Source organism: Excalfactoria chinensis, chromosome 12 (assembly GCF_039878825.1).
Source record: "Excalfactoria chinensis isolate bCotChi1 chromosome 12, bCotChi1.hap2, whole genome shotgun sequence".
Lineage (NCBI taxonomy): Eukaryota > Metazoa > Chordata > Aves > Galliformes > Phasianidae > Excalfactoria > Excalfactoria chinensis.
This window is the reverse complement of record NC_092836.1, coordinates 4,146,766-4,170,268: the sequence shown is the minus strand read 5'-3', so window position 1 is coordinate 4,170,268 and position 23,503 is coordinate 4,146,766. Positions and strand designations below refer to the sequence as shown.

At 46.5% G+C, this 23,503-nt stretch overlaps 1 protein-coding gene across 17 annotated transcripts in view; it reads right to left on the bottom strand.

Annotated features, from left to right (window-relative positions):
• FOXP1 (forkhead box P1) overlaps positions 1 to 23,503 on the bottom strand; it is a 341,511-nt gene that overhangs the window by 84,625 nt on the left and 233,383 nt on the right. For all 17 annotated transcript variants that reach the window (XM_072346976.1, XM_072346974.1, XM_072346977.1 and 14 more), the window contains one exon: positions 20,038 to 20,172. In XM_072346976.1, coding sequence (XP_072203077.1) covers positions 20,038 to 20,172 — 135 coding nt within the window. The remainder of the gene's footprint in view (positions 1 to 20,037; positions 20,173 to 23,503) is intronic.

Genomic DNA, 23,503 nt, shown 5'->3' with positions numbered 1-23,503 from the left:
AAATGTGACCCCACCCTCTTATGAATATTTAATAAGGGACTAAGGGCATCTTTTGCAAGACCCTAAATCTGCCAGCAGCAGCCTACATGAATCAGAGAGCGACGGCCTCTTAAAGGGGCACACGCACCACAGGTCAGTGCATGGGGGCATGGGAGCAGCAGGTATCTGTGGGCAGTATACAACAGCACAGCCAGCAAAATGCCACGCGCAGGTCCAGCACACAGGGCAGTTAATAGCAATATAAATCGGCCATGCATGCCATGAACACGTAACCGTGATTGCCTGCACTGAGGAGAATCCCTCCTGTCCTGGACTTCAAAGTGATCCCCAGAAACTCTAACCCTGTTGAGGAACACACCATGGAATGCACAGGCTTAAACCTCCCAGCAGTTTCTCCCTCAGACCACATCCCGCTGCCCAGTGCAGGTGCCAGGAGCATCCCTGCGGCAGCATCGCCCACCGCTTGCACAGTGACAGAGGAATGGGAGCCACATTAACATGCATCGAGAGAGCTGGCAGTGCTCCCCAGTCCCTGCAGGCTGTGGTCACGGTGTGCTTTCGTTTGGGACAAAGCTCTGTGTTGGGGCTTCTTTAACAAAAAAGAGATGCTGCAAGGCTCACAATGCTGCCTGAAACCTTCCTCTCCCTGCACAGGCAATACAGAGCGTGACCTGGTGACACAAGCACAACACTGCCAGCTGGCCAGCCCAGCTGTGGCCTTGCTTCGGCACCAGCAGCACTCCCAGCCTGTGTCCAGTCTCCCAAAGGCAACTGCTTTTGGGAACTGCCGCTCCGTCCCGCAGGCCTTGCTCCATCCTGCAGGCCTCGTTCCATCCCACAGGCTTTGCTCCGTCCCACAGGCCCCGCTTCCTGAGAGCTGCTTGCAGCACCCCTTCCATTTCACACCGGCCATTTCAAAGGCCTCAACTCCTTTGCCTCCTCACCTGCCAAAATAAGGATGGCAATACTGCGCGTTTCAGGGTCTTCCCTAGACCAGCATTTGCCAAACATTTGGGAAATGAAAGGTGCTGCATAAGCACTGAGTGCTGCCCACAGAGCCTGCAAGCTGTATTTTTAAAGCATTTTATGCCCTTCCAGATAAAAGCTTCATACCTGCAAGCTCAGCCAACATCTGCTGAGAGCTACAAACTTTGGTCTATTCCCTCAGTAACGGGGTAGCACTTGCTAAGGAAGGTCACTATGAAATATAAAGCATTTCTAAGCCAGCAAATATTTTAAAAGATCAAGAAGAACCATAAACTCCCACTTTAATTCCATTCAATTATGGAGAGTCATCACAGATAGAGACAATCGAATCTGACAAGGATATCCGAAGCAGAAGACATAAAATACCGAATTAAAAATAACAGGGAAGGAGCGTGGCAGACAAGGTGGCTATTTGGCTCTGCGTGCCCTCAAGATCAGATAGGCATTGAGCGGCAGTATCAACACCTAGGGAAAAAAATCACTGGCGTACAGCACAGACATGGGGCTCCATGGGCTGAGCCAGAGAAGTAGGTTACAAACATGAAAAGAAGAACACAGCAGAAGAAACGATTTTGTTCTGCCGCTGCTTTCCCTGCACACCTCACCCACAGACCTCAGCAGGCATCAGTCCACGTGGAAGCTGAGAATACGGGGTGGGGAAGGGAGGTCAGACTGAGAGCAAGCTGCTTTTGGCAGTTACAAGGGAAAAGGGCATTTTGGATACTATTCCCACTCCTGGATCCCCAGGCCCATTTTTGTGGGGTTAAATCACATTTTCCTGTTTTGAGACTGCAGCATTTTCCCTTGCTGCTGTTTGAAAGACCTATGAAAACAAACGGGGAAAACAACTGACTAAACAGGAAACAGTGAAACTTATTATCCACAAAGCACTGAGAAAAAGTACAAAGTAAACATTTTTGGTCATTTTTAATAATCTTAGCTAATGCTCTCACGCTAAAATACTTCTTGTGGCAAAATATATTCAAGCAGAATAGTGACTTTTAGGCTGACGGTGTCTCTACTAAAACAGAACACCAAAGCAATTAACATTTCAGTAATGTTTGCGTCCCTGTTGCGCTGCTTCTTTTTGCATGAGAAACTGTCATTTTCCTTATTGCCCTGCAAATTCCGCATGAAAAAGGCTCTTTAAATCCCCTCACCGTTGTACAATGGCTTAAATTTCACTTCATGGCATGCTTTAAATTACCATTCACATCTTCATTTAATGCATCATTTTATAATGCCAGTGTTACCAGTTAATTTATATATACACAGCAGGATGTGTCAACATTCAGGTGAGTTATGAATATGATTGTGCAGGAGTTATGGAAGACATTTCAGCAAAATTACGGTTCCCTCCAAACATAAAAATATTAATAATGAATCAAACCACCACAGGTAAACAGCAAACCGCACACAGCTGCACCTCTTCGTGCTTTGAGAGAAATAAATAAATAACAACAGCAACATTTTTGCTCCGCGTTCGTATTTGATTGATCTTAATAAATTGCCATCTCCTTTCCTAATAAACTGTAATCTCTTGTTTCCGCCACAAAGTAAAATTTATTAGCACGCTCTCCTACCGGCAGGCCTGCATCCCTCACAGCACAGTGTGCAAATTGTTCCAAGTGTGCATGGGCATTATTCATAAATTATTTTTCTGCCCCAAAGTACACAATATATTGAAAGGCAATCACCGCTAACTGTTCCCTGTTACTTTCCTTAATTATGTGAGATAGCATTTATGTCACGTACGGCGGAGGAAATGCCGCCGTTTCCATTAAAACTCTGTTTTTCGCCCTGGGTCGAAGCACGGGGCTCATACAGAGAGAGCCACAGATTCCTTCTGATGAGAGGAAATACTGGAGGTGATATCTGGGAGGAGATGGCAACACCTCTGCCTTAAGAGATCAACCACTGTATACCAAAATAACCTACTGGGCATGACAACAGCTATGGCTCCAAGAGGAAAAGTAGGTGTTTTGTCATGATGTTAAAAGTTGCCATGGTAAGAAAAGAAACAGAACGCAACATCAACAAAACAAACGTCAATCACACACATGTGCCTGCAAAGTATTAACTCCTGAACAACCAGCCACACCAAGCAGATCCTGTGCCTGCTATGAGGCAGAGACACAAGGTGGCAAGCACAGTGACATGGCACTGCCCCTCCTGGCCACCTCCCTCCCATGGCCAGGGGGTGCGATGCTTCTTCAGCTCACCTGACATCCCCCACGAGAGAACATCTTAACAAAAACAACCTTCTAAAAGTCCCCCTTCCACACAGCAGCCTTCTAAAAGCCATCCTTCTACAATACACCCTTCTACAAACCCATGCCTGCTTGCACAGCAAGGTGTGTACACACACACCTGCACCCACACCTATATCACCGCAGATTTAAGTTAAAATAGATCTGATGCAATACGGGCCCCTTCATGTGAAAAGTCCATCACACAGATACTCACACACCGTCCAGGAGCACCAAGCCATACACCGGGGCTTGTTGGTGGGAACAGGCAGCATCACCGTTTGGCACTTTGCTGTTTTTCACTCCCTCTGTTGGCAAAGGATGCCGGTGTATTTTCAATAAAACACCTCCTTAGCAGTAATGGGCCACTGTTCTCGTTTCAGTGGTCCCTGAGGTTTCCTGAAGCAGTATTTTCAGCTGGCTCATAGTTGGAGTTTTCCTCCATCACTGAAAGACACTTCTTTTATTTTATTTTTTTTTTTTTTACGGCTTTTGCTCATCTTTTCCTTAAAAAGTCAACTTTGCAGTAGCAACACGACAGCTTGAGTTACTTCCTGCAGAGGTGTTCAGCCAGCAGCCCTCTGGGTCAGCTGGGATCCAGAGGCAGAGCGACGAGCTGTCCTCATGATCCACCACCGTGCTTTCAAAACACCAAGGCCCAGCAGTGCAGCCTGACTTCAACAGCTGGCAAGGAAGAAACCCCTTGAGATGACTCCTGGATACCCCACGGGACTGGCAAATGACCCAGACGCTCCCTACAGTGCCCTGCAATGCCATGAACCATGCCCATACTCAAATAAATGGGGCCTGGTTTCAAGGGCATAATCCTCCGCTGCTCTACCCTCTCTCCCCAGGGCAGAGGGGGCTGCTGTCTGCAGGCACGGGGCTGTGACTCACGGCCACTTCCTGCTCAGATCTGCTGCCGCAATGCCTTTTCCCTTGTCACAAAAACGATGAGGCTGAGGGGCAGTGGGTACCCAAAAAATCCATCTCTGTGGAGCAAAACCGTGCTATTGACACTTGGTAAGGAGACAGCAATGCTCTGTCGCTGAACACAGCCATGTCTGCAGCACCTCGTGGCAGTGATCTGGCTACTTGGCTTGAAAGAATGCAGGACACCTGAGGCACCAAATCCTTCACTCCAATGGAACTGCAGGGTGATTAAGCAGAGAGAATGTAACTATCCAAACTGTAATTTGGCCAGAACAATGGATCTAACACCCTCATTCTTGGGAGGAAAAAGTACTGTATTTGAAGTTCAAACTCTAATTAACTCTTTGAGAAAAATAATTCTGTTTTTAAAAGAAAATTCCTGACACTATAAAGAGAATTAGTGCCAAAGTTTTTGAAGAACCACATAAAATGGCATGAAAAACGTATGATATTGTAATAATAGGAATGACTGGATTTGCTCAAACGTTCCTTATACCTTTTAATACAAGAATAAAATACAGTGTAAATCCTTCTATCTACATAAGTTCCCCGTACAGAAAAATCTCTTCTTTAATAGGTTTACACCTTTAACATGTATTAGTTTGGAAAAGTCCTACGGTATAATTACACATCTTGGCTCGACACATTAATAGCTGTTCTCTTCATTCACCCATTTCTTTTGCTGGTCAATGTGCTGTTTTACTAGGCAGCTCTCCTCACAGCAGAGCCGAGCTGGCAGGAGGGCAGGCCCAGAGCAGGGTGCCAACCTGGAGATGTGAGGCTGGTACCGTGGCTCTCAGCTGCATGCACACAGGATGCTCACTGGGACATGCCATGTGCACACACGTGTACTGGCGAACCTCATCCCCATTAGCCACACCTGGCATCCACCTGCTCCCTGCCGCTCCGTCCCACCTTTCCCACCTCTTTTCCAATAGAGCATCTGAGGCGAGATGCTCAGGTGGATTGGGAACAAAACCTCAGCTCCCAGCCTTGCTCCACTGCTTAGCAGGGAAAGAGCCCCCCATCATCTGCCATGCAGTCCCTGCAAGATCCCCTCAAGATTCACTTTGTTCCTCTAAACACAGGACTGAAAGGCGAGGCTGTATTCTCTAAGGCTCCGTCCAGCTTTTATAGAGCTTTCAGCAGTTTAAGAGGGTTTTCTTGTGTTATAGCGGAGCCATTCATTTAATGGCTTTTCAGCACTGCCATTATAAACCAGAACTTTTCAGGTGTTTATTACTCAGCTTTAAAAATTGGCTCTATGCTGAAATTTGGCAAACCAAGTGTCAGCCTAGGAGAAAATTTTATTTTTTGCCAATTTTGTGCTTTAAAAAAAAGAAAAAATGACCCCATTTTGGCCTACATAAAAATGTAGCTTTTGCTGCCTCAGTGACACCGGTGAAGTAACAAGTCAATAATGCAATATTGCCAGCAGAGCTGCAGTGATTTAACGCCCAAAATTGCTCCGAAGGTGAAGAGTGCTATTGAACTGCTAATTATTAACTATTATTGCTGGTCCTGCCACACAACAAAGATGCAAAAAAGAAAATGAAGGGAACGTGGAAAGTCACTCTAAGAGGAGAGTGAGGGTCTGGTGCCAGTGGGGACAGCTGGGACCTGGAGCTGGGAGGGTGAGCAGGGGAAGTTGCAGCCCATCTAGGGAGAGAAGGGACTGATACAGAGAGATTACTCTTCATTGTCCAGAACGGCATTTCAAATACAACAAAAATACAACTGACACGGTGCAGCTCGCTCCACGCCAAAGCTAGCAACCATGTAGCATCAAAATCAGTTTTAAGGCCAGCTGAGCTCAGGTCAGAGGGGACCTTGTGTTGCTCAGCTGGAGCGAAGAGAAATCTCAACACTGATTTCAACACGTGTACAGCAGAGCCCTGGAGGCGCTGAGGATGAGGACCTTGCCCTGGCTCAGACTGCTGAGCTGGAGCAGCACCCACAGCACACCTCAAACTCCAATCCACAGCATCGTCTAAGATCTGACCTGCAGCATCCCCTAAAATCTGATCTCTACCATCCACAAAACCTCAAAATCTTCCCAGCTATCTCCACCCCACTCTCCCAACCCTCCCCGCATTTCGCTCTCCATGCACAGAGATCTCCCAGCAGACATGTAACACAGTGACTCTTCCATTTCAGGAGTGTCAAAGCAGCCCCGACAGGTCACTGGGGCTGCCTTCAGACATGGTAAAATGAGAAATCCATTTATCTTTCTGGAAACTTTCTGCTTGTCTAAGTGGCAGCTATTTAAATACAATTAACAAGCAAATGATTTTAAAATTACAATACAATTAATAAGGCAGCATCACAAACAATTTACATCTCATTAAAGCTCTGCAAGCAGCAGAATCGGCTCCCAAATGAGCTGCACGATGAGGGGGGGGACCTGCACGGCAGCCTCAACTCAAGATGGGTGTGGGGGGTATCTGGAGCAGACAGGGCCCAGCAGGAGCTCCCCGGGTAAGGAAGGATGCCCCGAGCCAAAGCCTTGGTGGAAGTGGGTGTAAAGCAAGGAAGGAAGGAAAAGGGCGGGTGTGCGTGTGCATGTGGGATGGGCACTTTGCAATATACATTGGCGAACAAAGAGTTTAAAGAAATTTCAAGCTATTTACTCAGCTCTCTATATAATTAAGAGTTTATAGATTACACCGCCACAAATCTTCCGACACTGCTGTGGGATTGGATGCACGTTAATTCCCAGGAGCCTCTTGCAGAACAATCGCACGCTGCAGGAAACCACTCGAACAAGTAATAGTTCGACATGCTTCCAGCTCACTTTCATCCCCTGTGATTCGCTGCGCTGGGTACACTTAGCCCAGAGCATGCAGGAGCACTCAAGCCTGGTGTGCACAACTCCTGGCTGAAGAGGCAAGCCACTAACAACCCAATTCCGGCTGCTGGAAGGCTCGGAGACTTTCAGGTCATCCCTGGAAAAGCAGCTTTTCACAGCCTGCCTGAAATGCCGGCACCTTCTGCTGGGAACTTTTGCTCCAACCACGAGCTCTGTCCCAGTGCCTGCTCCGAAGCACATTATGAACTGTAAGAGCACAAACAATGCTCTCTCTAAAGTTCACTGCAAGTTTTGATACAGCCTTTGGCTATCTGTGCCCAACGCCCGACAGCCCCGAAGCTGCATATGACAGTTGTTTAACGCTGCGCAGCATACTTATATACAACGCTGGCGGGAGAGAGCGAGAAAACAGTTTACAATTGAATCTGCAGAGGAAATTTGGGTAAGTTCAATGTAATTATCCATCTGGATGCAGGCCAAGGGCTGGGACAACTCAGAGCCACGAGGGAGGCTGAGCAGTGACCAGTTTTGCTCGTCCTCTGCAAAGCAGCACGCCCTGAGCGCCTGACCCAGAGGCCGCATTGGGTGCCTGCAGCAAGGAACGTCCCCAGGATGCCTTGCTTGTCAAAACCAGATCCTATCAAAACGTAAAGCGTTCCAGTTTAAACAAAGATAAAATAGTCATGGCTGCTTCAGCAAACAGGTTTCAGGCGCTCCTTGTGCACGCATGGCGTTTTTTTTTCACAGGACCTCTGTCCATGTTGGCCAACACTCCATCTCTGCGAGGAGCTGAAGACAAGCGTCAAAGCAAAACAGCCATCACTTTCTATGAATTACTGAACATGTGTAATTCATTTATCTGTAATATTGTGCTAAACTCAGCTCCAATTAAACAAATGAAAACACCTGCTTAGCACACATAGATCTTTCCATACCTCAGGGGAAGACACATCAGTGTGCTCTGTAGTACAATCTGGCTCATAAGCCTACACAAACAATGCAGAGCTGGGATTTCTTTTCATTTTTGTCTTTAAATGCACACAAGGCGGGGAGATAAAAAAAAAATACAGTGAGGTTTTGGGAGCGGAGTGCCTTTTTTTGTATTTCTACCTTTAACACACAGAGCTCTGTGCTATTTAACCTCTCCTGGGGGCAGGGTGAGTGCTGAGAACCTGAGGGCATGCATCTCCCCCAGGCACTGCTGGGATACGACGCCTTCACAACGCACAGAAGTTGAATTTCCTCGAGCTTTCAAGTTTGGTGGCAAAGTGCAGAAGCAGAAGAATGGATCTCCTACAGCTGTGAGGCAACAGTGACCAGAACCAAAAACATGCCCGTGCAATTCCCGTGCCATCCCATCCAAGGCCTAAGGTTTTTTGCTGTGCTTGGGGTTTTTTTTTTGCAGTAAAATCACAGTTACAAACTGGAAGCGCTTCTGGTTCTTGTTTTGTTTTCCTTTCCCTTTTTTTTTTTTTTAAGGCAGGGTGGTCCCCTTCACTCACTGCAGAATTAGCAACACAACAACAAAACAATTCTGCAGCTGTCACTGCGGCTCTGATGTGTCCACTGTGGGGCTCTCCCAGAAGAAATCGCACTGTTTTTCTTCTCGGTAGACACAGCTGAGTGGAGGACTCAAAATGAACACGTTTTCCAAGCAACAAGCTCAAGTAAAGAATAACAACGATGGTAGCCATAAACATACCTCCCCTTGTTCTGCCAGCTGCACACGATGGGATTTAGAACCACCTTAGCTGTGCTCTGCGTTGTATTAATGCTCTGGGTCCAAAGAGAATCCCTCTGTATTTGGGGGCTACTTTTCAAGCCCCACAGCTGGGCTCTGGACAGGGTAAGTCTTTGGGCCTTTCCCACCAGCCCAAAGGCATTGCCATCCCTGAGTTAGGGTGGGAGCAGCACCGCCACCCTTGGCAATGCCATAACCACACTGATCCACTGCTCACGGGCAGGAGGAACCCGCCCTGGCAGCGCTCAGTTTGAGCAGCACCCACACCTCCTCTAACAGAGCACAGCAACTTGGGATTAAAATAGACTGCTTAAAAGCCACAGGTATGGAGAGAGACACAGGAGACTGAGTGCAACGGGACAATCCTTTAACCCGATCCACAAAGTACTCATTGTTCCAGGTTAAGACAAGCAACACAGCAATAAATATTGAGCAAAGGAAGTTAACCTGTATCCACAGCCTTTGAATAAACACAGAAGTTAAAAGTAAAATCAATGCGAGGCCCTTGGCTCTTGCCCACCGGTGCTTTACGTGCACTTGCTCGGCTGCGTCTTTGCTTTTGGGGATTTTCTTTGCCTTCTTTCTTGATATTCATACTTTCCTTTGTAAACTCCTTATCGCACAACAGAAGGACAAACAGAAGGAGCTGCCAGCACACAATTACACGACACAACTGCTCTGCCAACCTGGGCGCGGATAACCGGGCAGGCACAGACCCAGCACAGCCGCACGGCACCAGGGCAGGGGCAGCGCTCCCATGGCTCCCAAAGTGCTCCATCCCTGCCAGCCACGCAGACTTTCAGAGCCTCCGACTCCACTTTTAAATCACACTATATTCATTTAAACGTTATTATACTCCGTGGAACCAAGTGTGAGCATCATGCAAAAAGTATTCTGGTCCACAGTGGTGAATACAGCTGTGTAGGCAGAGGGATATTTGTTTTCCAAGTAATTTGTGCGCATTCACAAAATTACAGCTGTCTGCAGTTCTCCTGAAATATCTGCCCTGCTGTTTACAAGCCATAAAATATAATCTGTCTTTTGTAGGCTTCCAATTGGTAAATTTGGAAATACATATATATATATATATATATGATTTTTTTTTTTTTTAAAGCATTTATTATTCTTTTACACTCAGGCTGGCTGCTCCCTGTTACAAACTGCACAGTGAGCCTGGAGAACACCAGCAGCAGTCGCCCTGCGATGGCAGCAGACAGACTGATCCCTGGGGATCACTGCTCAGGCCACGACTCAGCCCCATCCCCAAAGAACACTGCCCCAAACTGGGTATGGAACAGCTTCAGGGCCAGACTGCTCCTTCAGCCCCCAAGAGCACTGGGATGCGGCTGGGATGGCCACCAAGATGCAGCACAGCCATTGACACTAGTGACAACACACAAGGCAGTCCTGGTGCACCTAGTCTTGTAATCAAAACCAGTAAGATCCAAAGAAAAACGTGCGCTGTGGCTGGAAACCCAACATGCTGGGCTGGTGTTATCTGAGCCATCAGGACTCAGCCAAAACACTTCTACTGATACTTTTTTCTATTTCCAATGGAAGATCAGGAATGTCACACAAGGTGTTTCTGATTTCTGCCTCTTGCTTCATGACCATGTACATCTACCTTCCATGCAGAACAACTGACTGCCTCAGTTCCCAAATTACACATCCAAAATGTTCTCTCTCCTTTCCTTGTGCCATAACAGGCGGCCTGCTGGAGCTGCCCACCCCAATACCAACCGTGAACAACACTTCAGCCTCAAATCCCACTGAGCAGCAAGTACATTGAAAGAAACATCCTGCCAAGAAGTCCCCGTGGGGCTGATGGCTACAGCTGCACATACCAGTGCAGATGACACTGATGGCAGTGGGTGACTTTGGTGTGAACCAAGCTGCAGGAAGCCGAGCCCAGCTCAGGGGATCCTCCACTCCAGCGCACACCCTGGTGGCTGTCACTCACCCTGGACAAATCTGGCCAAGGTTCTTTATTCCAGTGCTGCAACATGTCCAAGATGTCCAGTTGGATGCACGGCTACACTGCAAAGCTGACACCCAGATACGGCAACCAGGTTAACAACCTACAGTGCAGCAGGGTGATATTTGAGTTCATACCGCTCAAAAAAATACATGCTGTAGGTGACAGCGCCTCCAGCCCCCTGTGCCACCTGACATCCTCCTGGCGTCCTGCCTCCCCACCATCCCATTTCCAAACTTTTTCAGCGAGACACACTAAACTCAGGATGTAGATTTTCCAATTAGTCTCTGTTTAAACATCTGTTGGTAGACTGCATTTAACATTAGTTATTTGAGCAAAGCACAATTTGATTAGGCTGTCTGAAACGGAGCCAAAGTCTGCAAAATAATAGCTCAATTAAATTTTGTTTTGCTTTCATTTGTCTTATACTTCCCTGAGTGTGATACAGTTGCATATAATCAAGTAAACTAATTCCTTTCAAAATGAGAGATTTCGGTGCCTTTTCCATCTTCCCTCAAAGTTTATTTAATAATCTATTCCATCTTCTCTATGCTTCATCGAACTTCATCTTGACATAAAGTACATTTCTTTCTCGTGCCTTCAGTCTACTTTAATTTTCAAGGCTTTGAGTGCACTGAGATTATGTGCCATCACTGTTACACCTTAAGTAGATCAGTAATTTATAAAGGGCAGATTACATTTACTGGGAATACGAAAACATTTCAGCAACACAACAGTTTTTCCTCTGCACACACCACAAAATGTTTTGCCAACCTGATTACACAGCTGTAAAACTGTCAAGCTCCAAAGCCACATCCAAGCACATTCCCAATTGTTTCGCTGGTTTTTCTTTCTACGTTTCTACTTACTCTGTTATGTTGCACTTGTTGCCCTGAAACTCCAATATGAGCTCTAGAGATTTAAACACATGAGGTAAACAGCTGCTCTGCTCTGCTCACACAGGCTACATCAAATGCCTTCTCTCTTTCTCCCTCGCTCCTTTTTTCTCAAAGCAAACTGCTACACCTCAAGAGCTCTGTGATCATCCCTGCAGATCTCTACAGAGTGTGCATGAGGAGCCCAGAGAGCCTCACCACGCTGAGTGGGGAAACCTTGCTGCAAGGATGAGGAAAAATCACAGCAGCTCAGCTGGCATGTAGATGCGTGACGTAAGCTTCAGCGTTGAGCACCGAGATGTGAACTTCTACACTCGTGTTACAACAGAAAAAACCACGCGTTCTTTGAGTGAGGAGATTCTGTTATCTCAGGAGAGTTCTGACGCACATGACTTTGTTTTGTGTTTGCTCAACTTGTTTGTGAATGCAAAGGTAGGAGCTGAGCTGACTGCTGGGCCCCGCTGTGCTCGGCACCACCGCCGTGCCGGGAAGCAGCTCCGGTCCGAGGAGATTCACAGTGGGATTTGTCCTATTTAGAATGTAGAGGGCGACTAAATATGACAACCATCTGATGTATGAAAATTATTCACAACCGAAAACAGACAGTCTGGAAATAGCTGGGATGACTTCATTTAGACAGAATTACCCAAATCTGTTTCTAATATACACAGTACACATAATAAATTTTTACAATATGACAAGGAAAACAAACTTAATAAAAGTTCCTGATCTTTTGTTTCACAAGCAAGCTACGGCCACGATATGTTTATCATATTTTGCCCATGATCTCACAGCTCGGTAACCGGAGCGAAGCAGCATCCCCAGGTTGGGATCACCGCCCCGTGGCCGTGCTCGCAGCTCATGGCGGGGCACTTCTGGCTCCCAGTCTGCTCCTCTCAGGCACCACGCGATGCGGGGAGCTGTGCACTTCTATTATGAGACTTTGCTTTTTTCCAATTACGCCAGGACTCATCCCGGTAAGCGATTTTTAGCCTGTTTCCTTCACTCCTGGTTATTTGACAAGTGCTTGAAAACCCTGTTATAAACAATATCTGCGGGAAAACAGATGATGCCTTACGATCACAGAAGGTAGTTTTTTCAAGAAGCAAACTTTTCGAGCAGTTCCCAGATGCACCACGTCAATCTCGCCGCTCTCCCATCTCAGCTGGTTCCCCTCCAGGCACACTGCCAGCCTGGGCTGCCCCTCGCCGCCCCTTCTGCCCGTGCTACCCATGCCCGTGGCTGGCACGCTGTGCTCCGGCAGCTCTTCTAACAGCTGGACAGGCTCCAGCACCACGCACTAATAAGTTTCAGATTGGAGCACTCAGAGAGTGTGTGTGTGTGTGTCAGAGCTGTGTGTGTGTGTGTGTGTGTGCATCAGAGCCGTGCCACGGGTTGTAGGAGGAGAGGGAAAAAAAAAATAGAAAACAACAGTAGTTCAGAAACGCTGCCTGCTCAAATTGACAGCACGGCGACCTCTGCACTTCATCAGAAATTCCTGCAGACTTAGAAAATCAAGGAGGTTGCTTTTATCACACACAGTGAGGCTCATATGGAAAAATGGAAACACTACATCACTTGACCTCAGGTTGCCCCCATTTCAACCGCAGATGAATATTGTGTATAAAAATTGTAAATCAATTTGATACATATTAAGAGAGATTCTCTTTTTCCGTGTTAAAGGTAATACCTTTTAATCTCTAGATTTGTTTTGTAAAGTAAGCTAAATGAGGAAGGACTTAATTTCTGTAACCGAGTTTTGTTACTCTTAGCCTATTTAGCATCTCTGCATGGTGTTCACATAATTCCCTTGCATCAGGAAATAATGAGCAAGCATCACTTACCCAACACTGAGTCACAAATATTTGCCTACATTAACAGAGCATTAAAAGCCATTTTAAACAACTTAAGGAAATCGCGTTAGCCTTTCAGCAGTGATTCACTACCATGAGAAATTAAGGAAGTTTTCCTCTTTCAAAGGCAAAAATCGGCTGCACAACCTCCTGCCAACAGCAGTGGGCCCACAGACAGGCTCTCCTCTCGCAGACCCCAACGCAATACATTTCTTCACTTACTGACATTACTGGTGAAATTTTCCTACGCTGAGTGTTGGGCACTCAGAAATTTCAATCTTTTCACATCCTTGAACTCTCATCAACATTTATTTATTTTTTTTTCCCAGACCGCGTCAATAAAATTGATTGCTCGCAGCTCTGAATTCTGTTCTGCACATGGAAATAAAACAATTTGTTTTAAAGTATTTTTCTGAAGAAAGCAGAACTTGGCAATCAGACCTACAAGATCAAAAAAGAAACACACCGAGGGAAAGAAAACACAAGGACAAACCGACCAACAGAGCCCTCCTCACAAAAAGCCAAACGAAAGCAGAACGTCTCCAGCACACAGCAGGGCAGCAGCGCGATGCCATCAGGGCGGTGTGGCCAAATCGCTGATGCCCACCGCCAGCCTCACGCCGTGCTCCTGGCAGATCCATCTCCCGGTAGGACCCGAATGATCTTTTCAGGTCATTAATATGTTCATTAATTTGTTATCAATTCCAACCCGCTGTACTGATGCCTCTCCGTACTGTGGCTTAAAAGCGCCCTGACAGCTCTGCTACAATCACGCACCTAAGGACCCCTGACTAAACAGTTGTTGAGAAGCCTCATACCTACAGCCAAGCTGTTGCTTTTACAAGTTTAATCTAGGTATTAAGGAGCTGATTGTGGAACCATGTCGATATAACATCTTCAACCCAGCTGTACATCACATAAACCGCGATAGGAGGGGGCAGGCTCCCATGATTCCTAGCAATAGTGCATACCTTTAACTCTCCGATCTGTAATACTACAAAATGCTGCTCTCATTTTTTTTTTTCCCAAGCACAAGTGGACTACCAGCAAGGGTCCAACAGTGTTATTCCTAATTACCTTTTTTTCACTCTTGATCCTGTGGCGCTCATAATTAGTTACCTGGGGCTGCAATCCAATTTGAAGTGATGACAAGAAAGTGATCCATGAAAAAGTAATAAGTTAAATCCAATTTCAGCCTTCCTCTAATTAAATGCACATGGAACTAATGACTCAAACCCTACCATTTCAGTGATAATGGTAATTAGCGAGGTGGGAGTCACTCTCTTTTTTCAACACCGTAGGTGTAAACCACAAGGTAAAATGGCAGGAGCACTCTTAATTACATGTGTCATTTTGTCAGCAATTTACACGTTTCTGACCAGTCAGGAACGTTTCATTTGTTTTCCCCTCGCACGACGCAGACAGCACAGGCCGTGCTCTGGCACAGCGAGCCCTGCAGCCCAGCAACCTGGCCAGAAATCCCATCCTGAAAGGTATTCTGCAAAGGTTTTGTGTGAAAGCAGGAAACGTGCTAGAAAATCACACTGGGGGTGGTCCAACAGGACGTGGGGCTGCAGGCGCAGGATCCCGGCTTCTGCTCCCCAGCGTCTCCCAGCACCTGCAGGGCCACAAAGCATCCCTGCCTCCATCCATGGCAGAGGCCATGTTGGCTCCATATCCTGCTGCCAGCCCTCACGTGTTGTGTTCCTACAGCCAAGACTTGGGGAACCAACTATTTACAGGGCAATCACAGATTTCTTTCAAGAAAAACAAGCACATTTGTCACCTTTCTGCTCGGGCTGAAAAGCTGGAAAGGCCAAACACCAGAAGCTAAAGAAATGGAAAAGGGCAGCAAAAAAAAAGGCCCCAGGTTTCACTGAAAAAAAGCCCTCAGCATCAACATTCTCAAGCTTATCTTGTGATATTGAGGACCTGACTCAGATTCTGTTACGTTCGTGGAGCTGATGATATTAGCACTTCTCAGGCGTATTCCAAGAACTGACTAACACCTATAATTGGGCTGAGGAAGAAAAACAAAGAGCCGAAGGTCCTTCAGCAGAAACCAGCAATGCTCAGCTGTGTTCTACTGCCAAAGCAAAAAAGGAAAGAAGATGCAAATGCAACTTTCAGGGGTGATCTATTTAAGCGCCGCAGAAGTGAAATCTCGACCCAGCTACAAGTTGGTGGCAGAATTTCCACTGGTTTGACCGAGGCCAAATTCAGATAAACTCACATGTTTAACAGTGAATCAGAGAGATACTCATACAAATCCAACGAATATGCTTGCAGATGTATTTCCCCTTCCAAAATATCTGCTGAGGCATAACTTCTCTGCCAGTAGCTAAATTTACCACTATGTAAAAAGGTACAGGACATGTAAAAGCTGAAGCTACAGAACGGTTCCTTCTATGCTCCGAGTGAAACAGAGAGCACCCTCCCATCCACCTTGCAGCTCTCAGTATGTCATCGAATGAACAATCTCAGTCTTCATAAAGAACAGCACGAATTGCCCCAAACGTCAAGCTGCACGGATTACCTTGCTCTTGCCGTTTTCCCTCTCTCTCATCTATTGCTCAAGATACCGAAAAGAAACACGAAGATAACACAGCATGCAAATTAAATTCTACAAAAGCCCGGCCAAGAGCCTGCTTTAAAAAGCACCGGAATGCAAAGGCGAAGACAGCTCTGCCCCTCTGCCTCCCCCAGTCTCACCCTGAAGATCTAAAACAAATTCTTTCCTTGGCCGTGACTTAAAGACTGACTCGTTGTTTTGTCAACTGAAAACAGAAGTTTCCATCTTAGTAATTTCATTGTTTCTTCTCTCCAAACACACACAGGTTAACTCGCCTACAACAAACCTCATTCTGTAAAGAAGTCAAGTGAGGAGTTTAAACTTCGAGATACTGACTTGGACATCCTAAATCTGTTTTTAGTCCAGTATCCAGCTTTCAGCTCAATGCAACACACAACATTTACGTCTTCAAAAAAAAATTGTATTTTTAGTATTGCCAAAACACACATGCACTTTTACTTTCTTGGGAGAAAATGTGTCTCTTGATTTGTTTCCAACCTGTGTGCTCCTGCCAACAGCTAAAATGCCTGAAGAACCAAAATGAATAATCGTTAAGAACATCACAGCAATTAAAGCTGCAAATTTTAATCAATATATCTATTAATACAAAGACATATTTATCTTGGCCAGGAAAAAAGTGCAAATTCTCAAAATCCTAAGTATACCTGGCCCACTCAGCTATTTGTTTCACAGTTTCAAGGAGATCTAACATCTGTGGCAAGTACATTACCAACCGTGCATTAGCCTTTTTTCACTTCAAGTAATTTCTGTGGGTTTGATATTTCTTATATTCTCTTCCCAATTGCTGTTACTAAATCCATTCCTTAACTTTCAATTTTCTTTCTTCTTTTTTTCTGAGTGTCATCAGGCTGAGAAACCAGAGGTCAGTGCCAAATCTAAAGCACAGCAGTGTGAGATAGGCTCAAAATGTGAGTCATCGTGTATTTGGAGCTTTATTTTTTTTTCGGCTATCAGCAGAGCACATCTCCACTCCTGTGCCCAAGTCCTTATAGCAGAATATCTCAACGTTTGCTAAATGCAGGTCTCTGGGTGCCATTATCAAAGTCAAGAGAGCCCCAGACCGATGGCCGGAGCCCACGGCCTTGTATGTGTCACTCAAGGCACCCTGACCCAGCAATGCTGGCACATATTTAAGCACTGTGGTTATTTGATCAGCCAATGAAGAGGGAACACGGGAAATTATCCACAAGGCAATACAGATTAGCCACAGTGCACTCACCAGATTAATTCTGCACATCTGTCTGTGCCGGTCAGGTTTACATGACAAAACATGCAGACTGGCATGGAATCGCTCAGCCCTCGATGGTTGGGGCTGCCCCCCAGCCAGGCTCTAGCACCGTGGCCCCAAAGGACCAGGGGACATCTTACAGGGACACCCAGCCCCACACAGCCCCAGCGTTATTAACAAAGCACAATTTGCTTCATTATTCCAGATCATTTTCCAAAAAATGGGCACGCTTCTGCCACCCTCGTTATTTATTCTACATCCTGTCAGAGCAGGGATTGCCTTGTCAGCACGGTAAGATGCGATGCCGGGGCTGTGGGTGGCTGTGTGTGTGCGGTGTTACTCAAACACCATAACCCAAGGGCCGTGGTTTCCTCACAGCCATCCACTGGTGTTACGGATGCGCTGGAGGTCTGTTCTATTCCAGAGGACTTCCAGTACATTTATGAGTGCAAAAGCTCCAGGAGGAAGGAGGATAAAAAAAAAAGAGACTGGGCAGTCATTTGAATCAGTGAGTGACAGGCTGGGCCAGCGCTCTGTATACATTAATAAATTAGAATTTTAATTGTGTCTCTGACTGCAGGAGCTGCTCCAGTACTTTAATATGTACCAACAATTGGCTGTGTTATGGAATCCGCGATGTGGCCTTCACTGTTGACCTCTGCAACACAATTCCCAGTCTGACTACGGAAACTGTTTGGTTTGATCCTTTCAACTTATTTGAATCCTGACAAATAAGCTCACAGCTGAAAGGTCAACACAGTCATATTTCATCCTCTGGAGCTATTCTTAAGACATCTGCACAACAAAGCACTTCTTTTAGTACCTGACACTGGACCTAGCCAGCGCAATCTCTCATTAAAAACGTCCCCAGTGGAAGAGTCTATTAAAAGGCATATGGATCAGCTATGGATTTACCAAATAAAATATTTTTGAAAGCATTAATGTAACGGTTTGGATTATGGCCCTCTACACCGCCAATAAAACGTATATTTGCCCAATGACAAAATGCTTCATAGTTTCCAAAAGAATAATAGCTCAGCTATAAAGTGTGAGGTGTTGTCCAGCAGCCTGAGCACAGGGGTGGGAGCCAGGAACTCATGAATCTTAATCCTACCTCTAAAACCAATTCCCTCTGCGATCCTAAGCAAGTCACTTAACCTGCTTCCCTCAGTTTCCCCGTCCAGAAGTGGGATAATGCTACTTACTTATCAGACTTTCCTTCTGGGGATGTTTTGGAGATCAGTATTTGCAGAATGCTTTGAAGATGAAATCACTACACCAAAGCAAGAAGTTGTCCTTGCCGGGCCAAGGGCTGCAGTTTAAAGATAATCCTTGCTTAGCCAAAACCTCCCTTAAGTCACTGGGAGCTTTATTCAGGCACGGACTACAGGACTGGGTCCTCCTGCCTGAATGTCAAGGCCTCCAGTGCCTTTAGCTCTACCTGCCATCTTCTACTAAATATTTAAAGAGACCGGGAGCTGTATTTTTGGAGGAAAATAATCCGAAGCACATATACAAAGCAAGAGAAGCAGCAATGCTGTCAGCGAACTCATGGTGATAGTATACCAAACTAAAAAAGAATCAGAAAGAGCAAAACAGACATGAGTTTGACAACGTGCTATGACAACAACTGAAAAAAACACTCGGAAAGAATTTGGGGCTACAGAGGCTGAAGCATCAGATATAGCACAGCAAGATAAGATAAATGTCCCAGCTACAGGGTTTTGTATGACTACAATTGAGCCGCTGCATCCAGTGACTTATTATCAAAAGCACAGCGACACACTGCATTTGCAAAGAGAGCAGTAATAAAAGCAATAACCAGTCGCAAGCCAGAGAAGTGGTCAAGGGTCTAGAAGTGCTGGTTTACGAAACATAAAGAACTAGATACATATAATTTGCCAAAACTGGCAAGTACGTGTTAGTATCTCAGATGTTTGAGGAGTGTGAACACGAGGCAAGGCAAGGGACTGACTCAGTATTTATACAAGCAGTATTACTTGGAGCAAGAGGATGGAACTGAAGTGGAAAGTTCCTGTGTGTGTACTTTGTTATGGAAAACTGTCCGAAGGAAAATAATAGCGGTCCCACCATCACTCGGGATTTCTAACACTAGAACAGCAAAAAAAGGAAAATATGATACATGACCTAACAGGTCTTTTTTGTCTTTAACTCCTATGATTTATCCCTCAAGACTAGCAGAATGCACTCCGAAGTCGCGTATGTGTGCATACATCTTCTGTTTGGGAGTTCTGTGTTGGTTTTAGCTTTCTGAACTCCTAACAGCACAAAGCCTGCTAATATTCAGATTTTGTTCATGAAGATGTCCATAAATCAGCAGAAAGCAGAAGGGAAAAAAAACACACTGATGACATGATATCCTAACATTTTCCCAATATCCTTGACACAGTAAATCAACAATCTGAGTGAACACAGACTACAAACCGAAAAGCAATCAAACAGAAATGTTAACGCAAATCTCCTATGCACACTGACACTGTAACAAAAGCTATTCCATTCTGTAATAATCCACCCCTACCAGACACTAAGATAAGTACACGCTGTCTATCTGTAAAGACATCATGGGTGGGATTTTCAAGAGCATCCAGCGCTTTTCCCGCGTACATCAGCCACAGCTGCTCTGTCACTTCCCCTGGAGGAAACCGGTTCAATACCAGGCGCACCCAAGGGTCCCATGCCAGCACTCACAGTGAAAGCATCCACACAACTTCCACTCACAAGAGCCCCCCACAGAGCACAAAGGCTGCCTTACCTGCAGGGCCGGCTGTTTGTCATTCCTCTTCGGAGACTTTAATCCACTAACTTGCTGCTGCTGCTGCTGCTGTTGCTGCTGTTGCTGCTGCTGCTGCTGCTGTTGTAGTAGAAGCTGCCGTGCCACCTGGAGAGCCTGTGAGGAAAGAGTTTGGAAAACTGAGTTTGCAACAGAGAGGAGGTGGGGAGTTACAGGCACAGCATTTGGCCAAGACACCCCTTGGGTCACTGGGCACCACAGTCCCAATGCACATCCACCTAGGAAACACTGCAGCACTGAAAACATCTCAACACCCACACACAGCAAGGTGACATCCACCCAATGTATCTCCCATTTTGACCACAGAGAATAATAGCAGCACCTCAAATTCAGCTTATGTGCGGGTACCAGGAGTAACCCCAGAAGTCCCCATGCTGACACCACTGGGTTACTGGCACCCTGCTCCTGGAGCAGCTCGCAGCCCTGTTTGCTCCCTAGCAACCCCGTGTGCTGATGGCTTTCATGATCCTCTTCCACAGGAGACAGGGCAAGTTTACAGAAGGGCAGTCACGTATCACCACCTGCTCTCCTGAGCAGCACAGGAAGGCAGAGAAGTTTCTTAGAAAGCTATGGCAGGAGAGCAGTGGGAGAGCAGCAAAGGGACACTGCAGTGTTATGGGATGGAGGAGTGAAGACATGGTACCCAAAAGAACCAGCAAGTGCGTCACTCAGTGGTGGATCTCTGCACAGTTCCTCACAAAGGGAGAGAAAAGCAGTGCCAAGCACAGGAGCCAGCAGCTCTGTGAGGGCCAACTTCCTCATCAGGTGTGGAAAAAAGAGCAAGAGGTGATGAAATCCAAGGGAAAGCAGGAAAAGGAGCAAGTACATCCTCCCCTGCACCGGTCCAAAGGACCAAAAGACGAAGCTGACCCCTGCATGGCGGGTCATGGCCCAGCCAAGTCTCAGCTGCAAGATGGCAGCCCTTGGCTCCTGCAGGCTCCGCCAGCCGGACGTGGCTTTCCTTGGTCTCCTTGGAGACGTTCGGTACATGCGTAGGTGGCAAAGTGGGAAGGCTGAAGACTTCATTAATGTAAAACAAGAAAAATAGTCCCTGTGCAAGATGCCTACGTGGAAGGAGGGAAAAAGCCTTCCCCACTCCTACTGTGTACGCTCTCTGAGTGATTTAATTAATACCTATTTAATTAAGGAGTCAAATATGCTTCGTGTTTCTCCAAGCTGCCAAGTGCTCCGTGGCCGTGTGGAGCACAGCGTGGCCATGAGGACGAGGCACACACCGCAGGGCCTGCAGGCCTGCAGCTGCCATCCTGCAGCACAGCCTGGCTTCTGATGGGACATGGTGCCCGGAGCCGTGCAGGCAGAGCACTGACAATAGCAGGGAGCTGGGGAAGAGACCTCACCACGCTCAGCTACACCCTCAGCCCCAGTGTAACAACACGTCTCCACTGGGTCAGAAAGCCTCTTCCAAACAGAGCCTGGCCCACAGAAGCTGACACTAGACTTTGTGTTTCCAGGTGGGCAGCTGGTGCTTCGTGTGCCCACAGTGCCTCAAACACGGTGCAGTAGAAGGCAGCCAAGGGAGCCTTTACACTGAAACTGCTAAGCGCCGTTAAAACACGCTATTTTTATTGAATTAGCTTATTTAGCTGTTAAGGCAGTTTCAAGGGTGGGCAGGAAAAAAAAAAGCTACCAAATGCAAAAGGATGGGCAACAAATACTCGCCTACTTAACAGGGGTGTTGTATGGCTTATTTAATTAATGAATACTTGTAAAGCACTCTGAGTTGCTCAGACAAGAAGCACTATACAGCACAAACGCAACATGTTATTATATATTATTAAGACTGGCTCTGCAGAAGAATAATTCCAGGTAAATGTGCAATCAAATGATCATTTTACTTCCCAGTAATTGGATTCAACAGGCCAAAAAAACCACGGAAGCCTTTCTTTAATCATACACTAAACAATCAGAACATCCGTAACCTTTCAAGCTACAGCCTTTTTGAATAAAACATCATCAACTTATAGATATTATTCCAAAAAGAACCAGCCACCATATGTGTTGTCTCTTTGAAATACAGTTGCTATAGCAGACCCTGCATGCATTTCATGTGATATGATCATATTCTATCCGTTCTGGCAGCTGAGAGGTTGCACAACTAAAATTGGCTGCCAGAAATGTTTGAAGATTCCCAGAAACGAGTAGCCGTGCAAGAAATGCCTGCTTTCTGATGGAGCTGGCCGGGCTGGCGAGGGACTCTGCCCACTGGTGGGGAACTGGGGCAGCATTCAATGCTTTGCCTTGCTTCTATTCGCACCCACGCGGCCATGCACCATGCAGGGACAGATGAGGCAGCTGTGAGGAGCAGTGTGGATGGACAGGAGCAACAAAGGGAGGACGATGGAGGTGTAGGTGAGTGCACAGCTTGGCGGATTGTGGCTTGAAACATGATTTCCTTCAGCTTTTCCCTCAAGATGCTGCTCTTCTGTTTATAAATATCCAGCAGCAATAAAAGCTAAGCTTGCAACGAGCTTGGTTTAAGATGTAGAAGGTTGTTTGCAGCTCAGATCTCATTCTCACCCAACAGCTGTGTCAAACTACTCTGCCTATGGTGGGATCCCAACATACTTTTCCTTTCTGGATTTCACTGCTCACTCCTTCCCATCTTGCAACAAGCACACCTACCCCATCCCTTCCAAGCCTCATCCTGTGGCCTTGCACACAATGTGATGTGTGAAGGACAGCTAGCTCCGTTCAGAAAGCTGCTTGGCCACACAGCACACCAACAATGATGCACAGGGAAATCAATTTGACGATGAAGTCGGTCCCACAACTCTCATCAGCACAGAGATTCACGAGCGGGCCCGTACATTAATAAAGCTTCCTGTGGGAGTAGATGTTGCCTTTGATTTGCATGTGAATTCAATGCTAGTGAAAAGTGCCAGACTGTCAGACATGGAGACCGAAGTCTCTTATCTTTCCAAAAGCTTCTGTAGCAGTTTCCTTAATCATCTGCCTTGTCCTCAACTTACTGAACAGGCAGTAGAAAGTAAAGCTGGACCCAGTTCAACTCCTGCTGCTGCCAAGTCCCGAAACAAGGGTGCCAGGACTGTTTACTGCTAGCCAGCAGCTCTGCTAACGTGGCCCTCTCCTTGTGAGCGGGTGCTCTGACATCTCCAAGCTCTTCTCATGCATTCCTCCCAACTGCCATAGCTACTGCCTAAATCTACATGACATGCGTGCACTTCCACAAGTGAACAAGTGCTGGGGCTGCAGTAAATCAGCCCCAACCGGTGCAAAAGTATGCTTGCTAGCAGCCAGCAGGTAGGGACAGCAAGAGCACCCGACGACACCCAAGCTCCTTAAAACAAATACACCCAAACAGCAATCCCAGCCTCCAACAGACACCACACTGCATTGGCAATAATCTTCCCTTCCACACAGCAAACAGTAAATCTCTCCACTTACC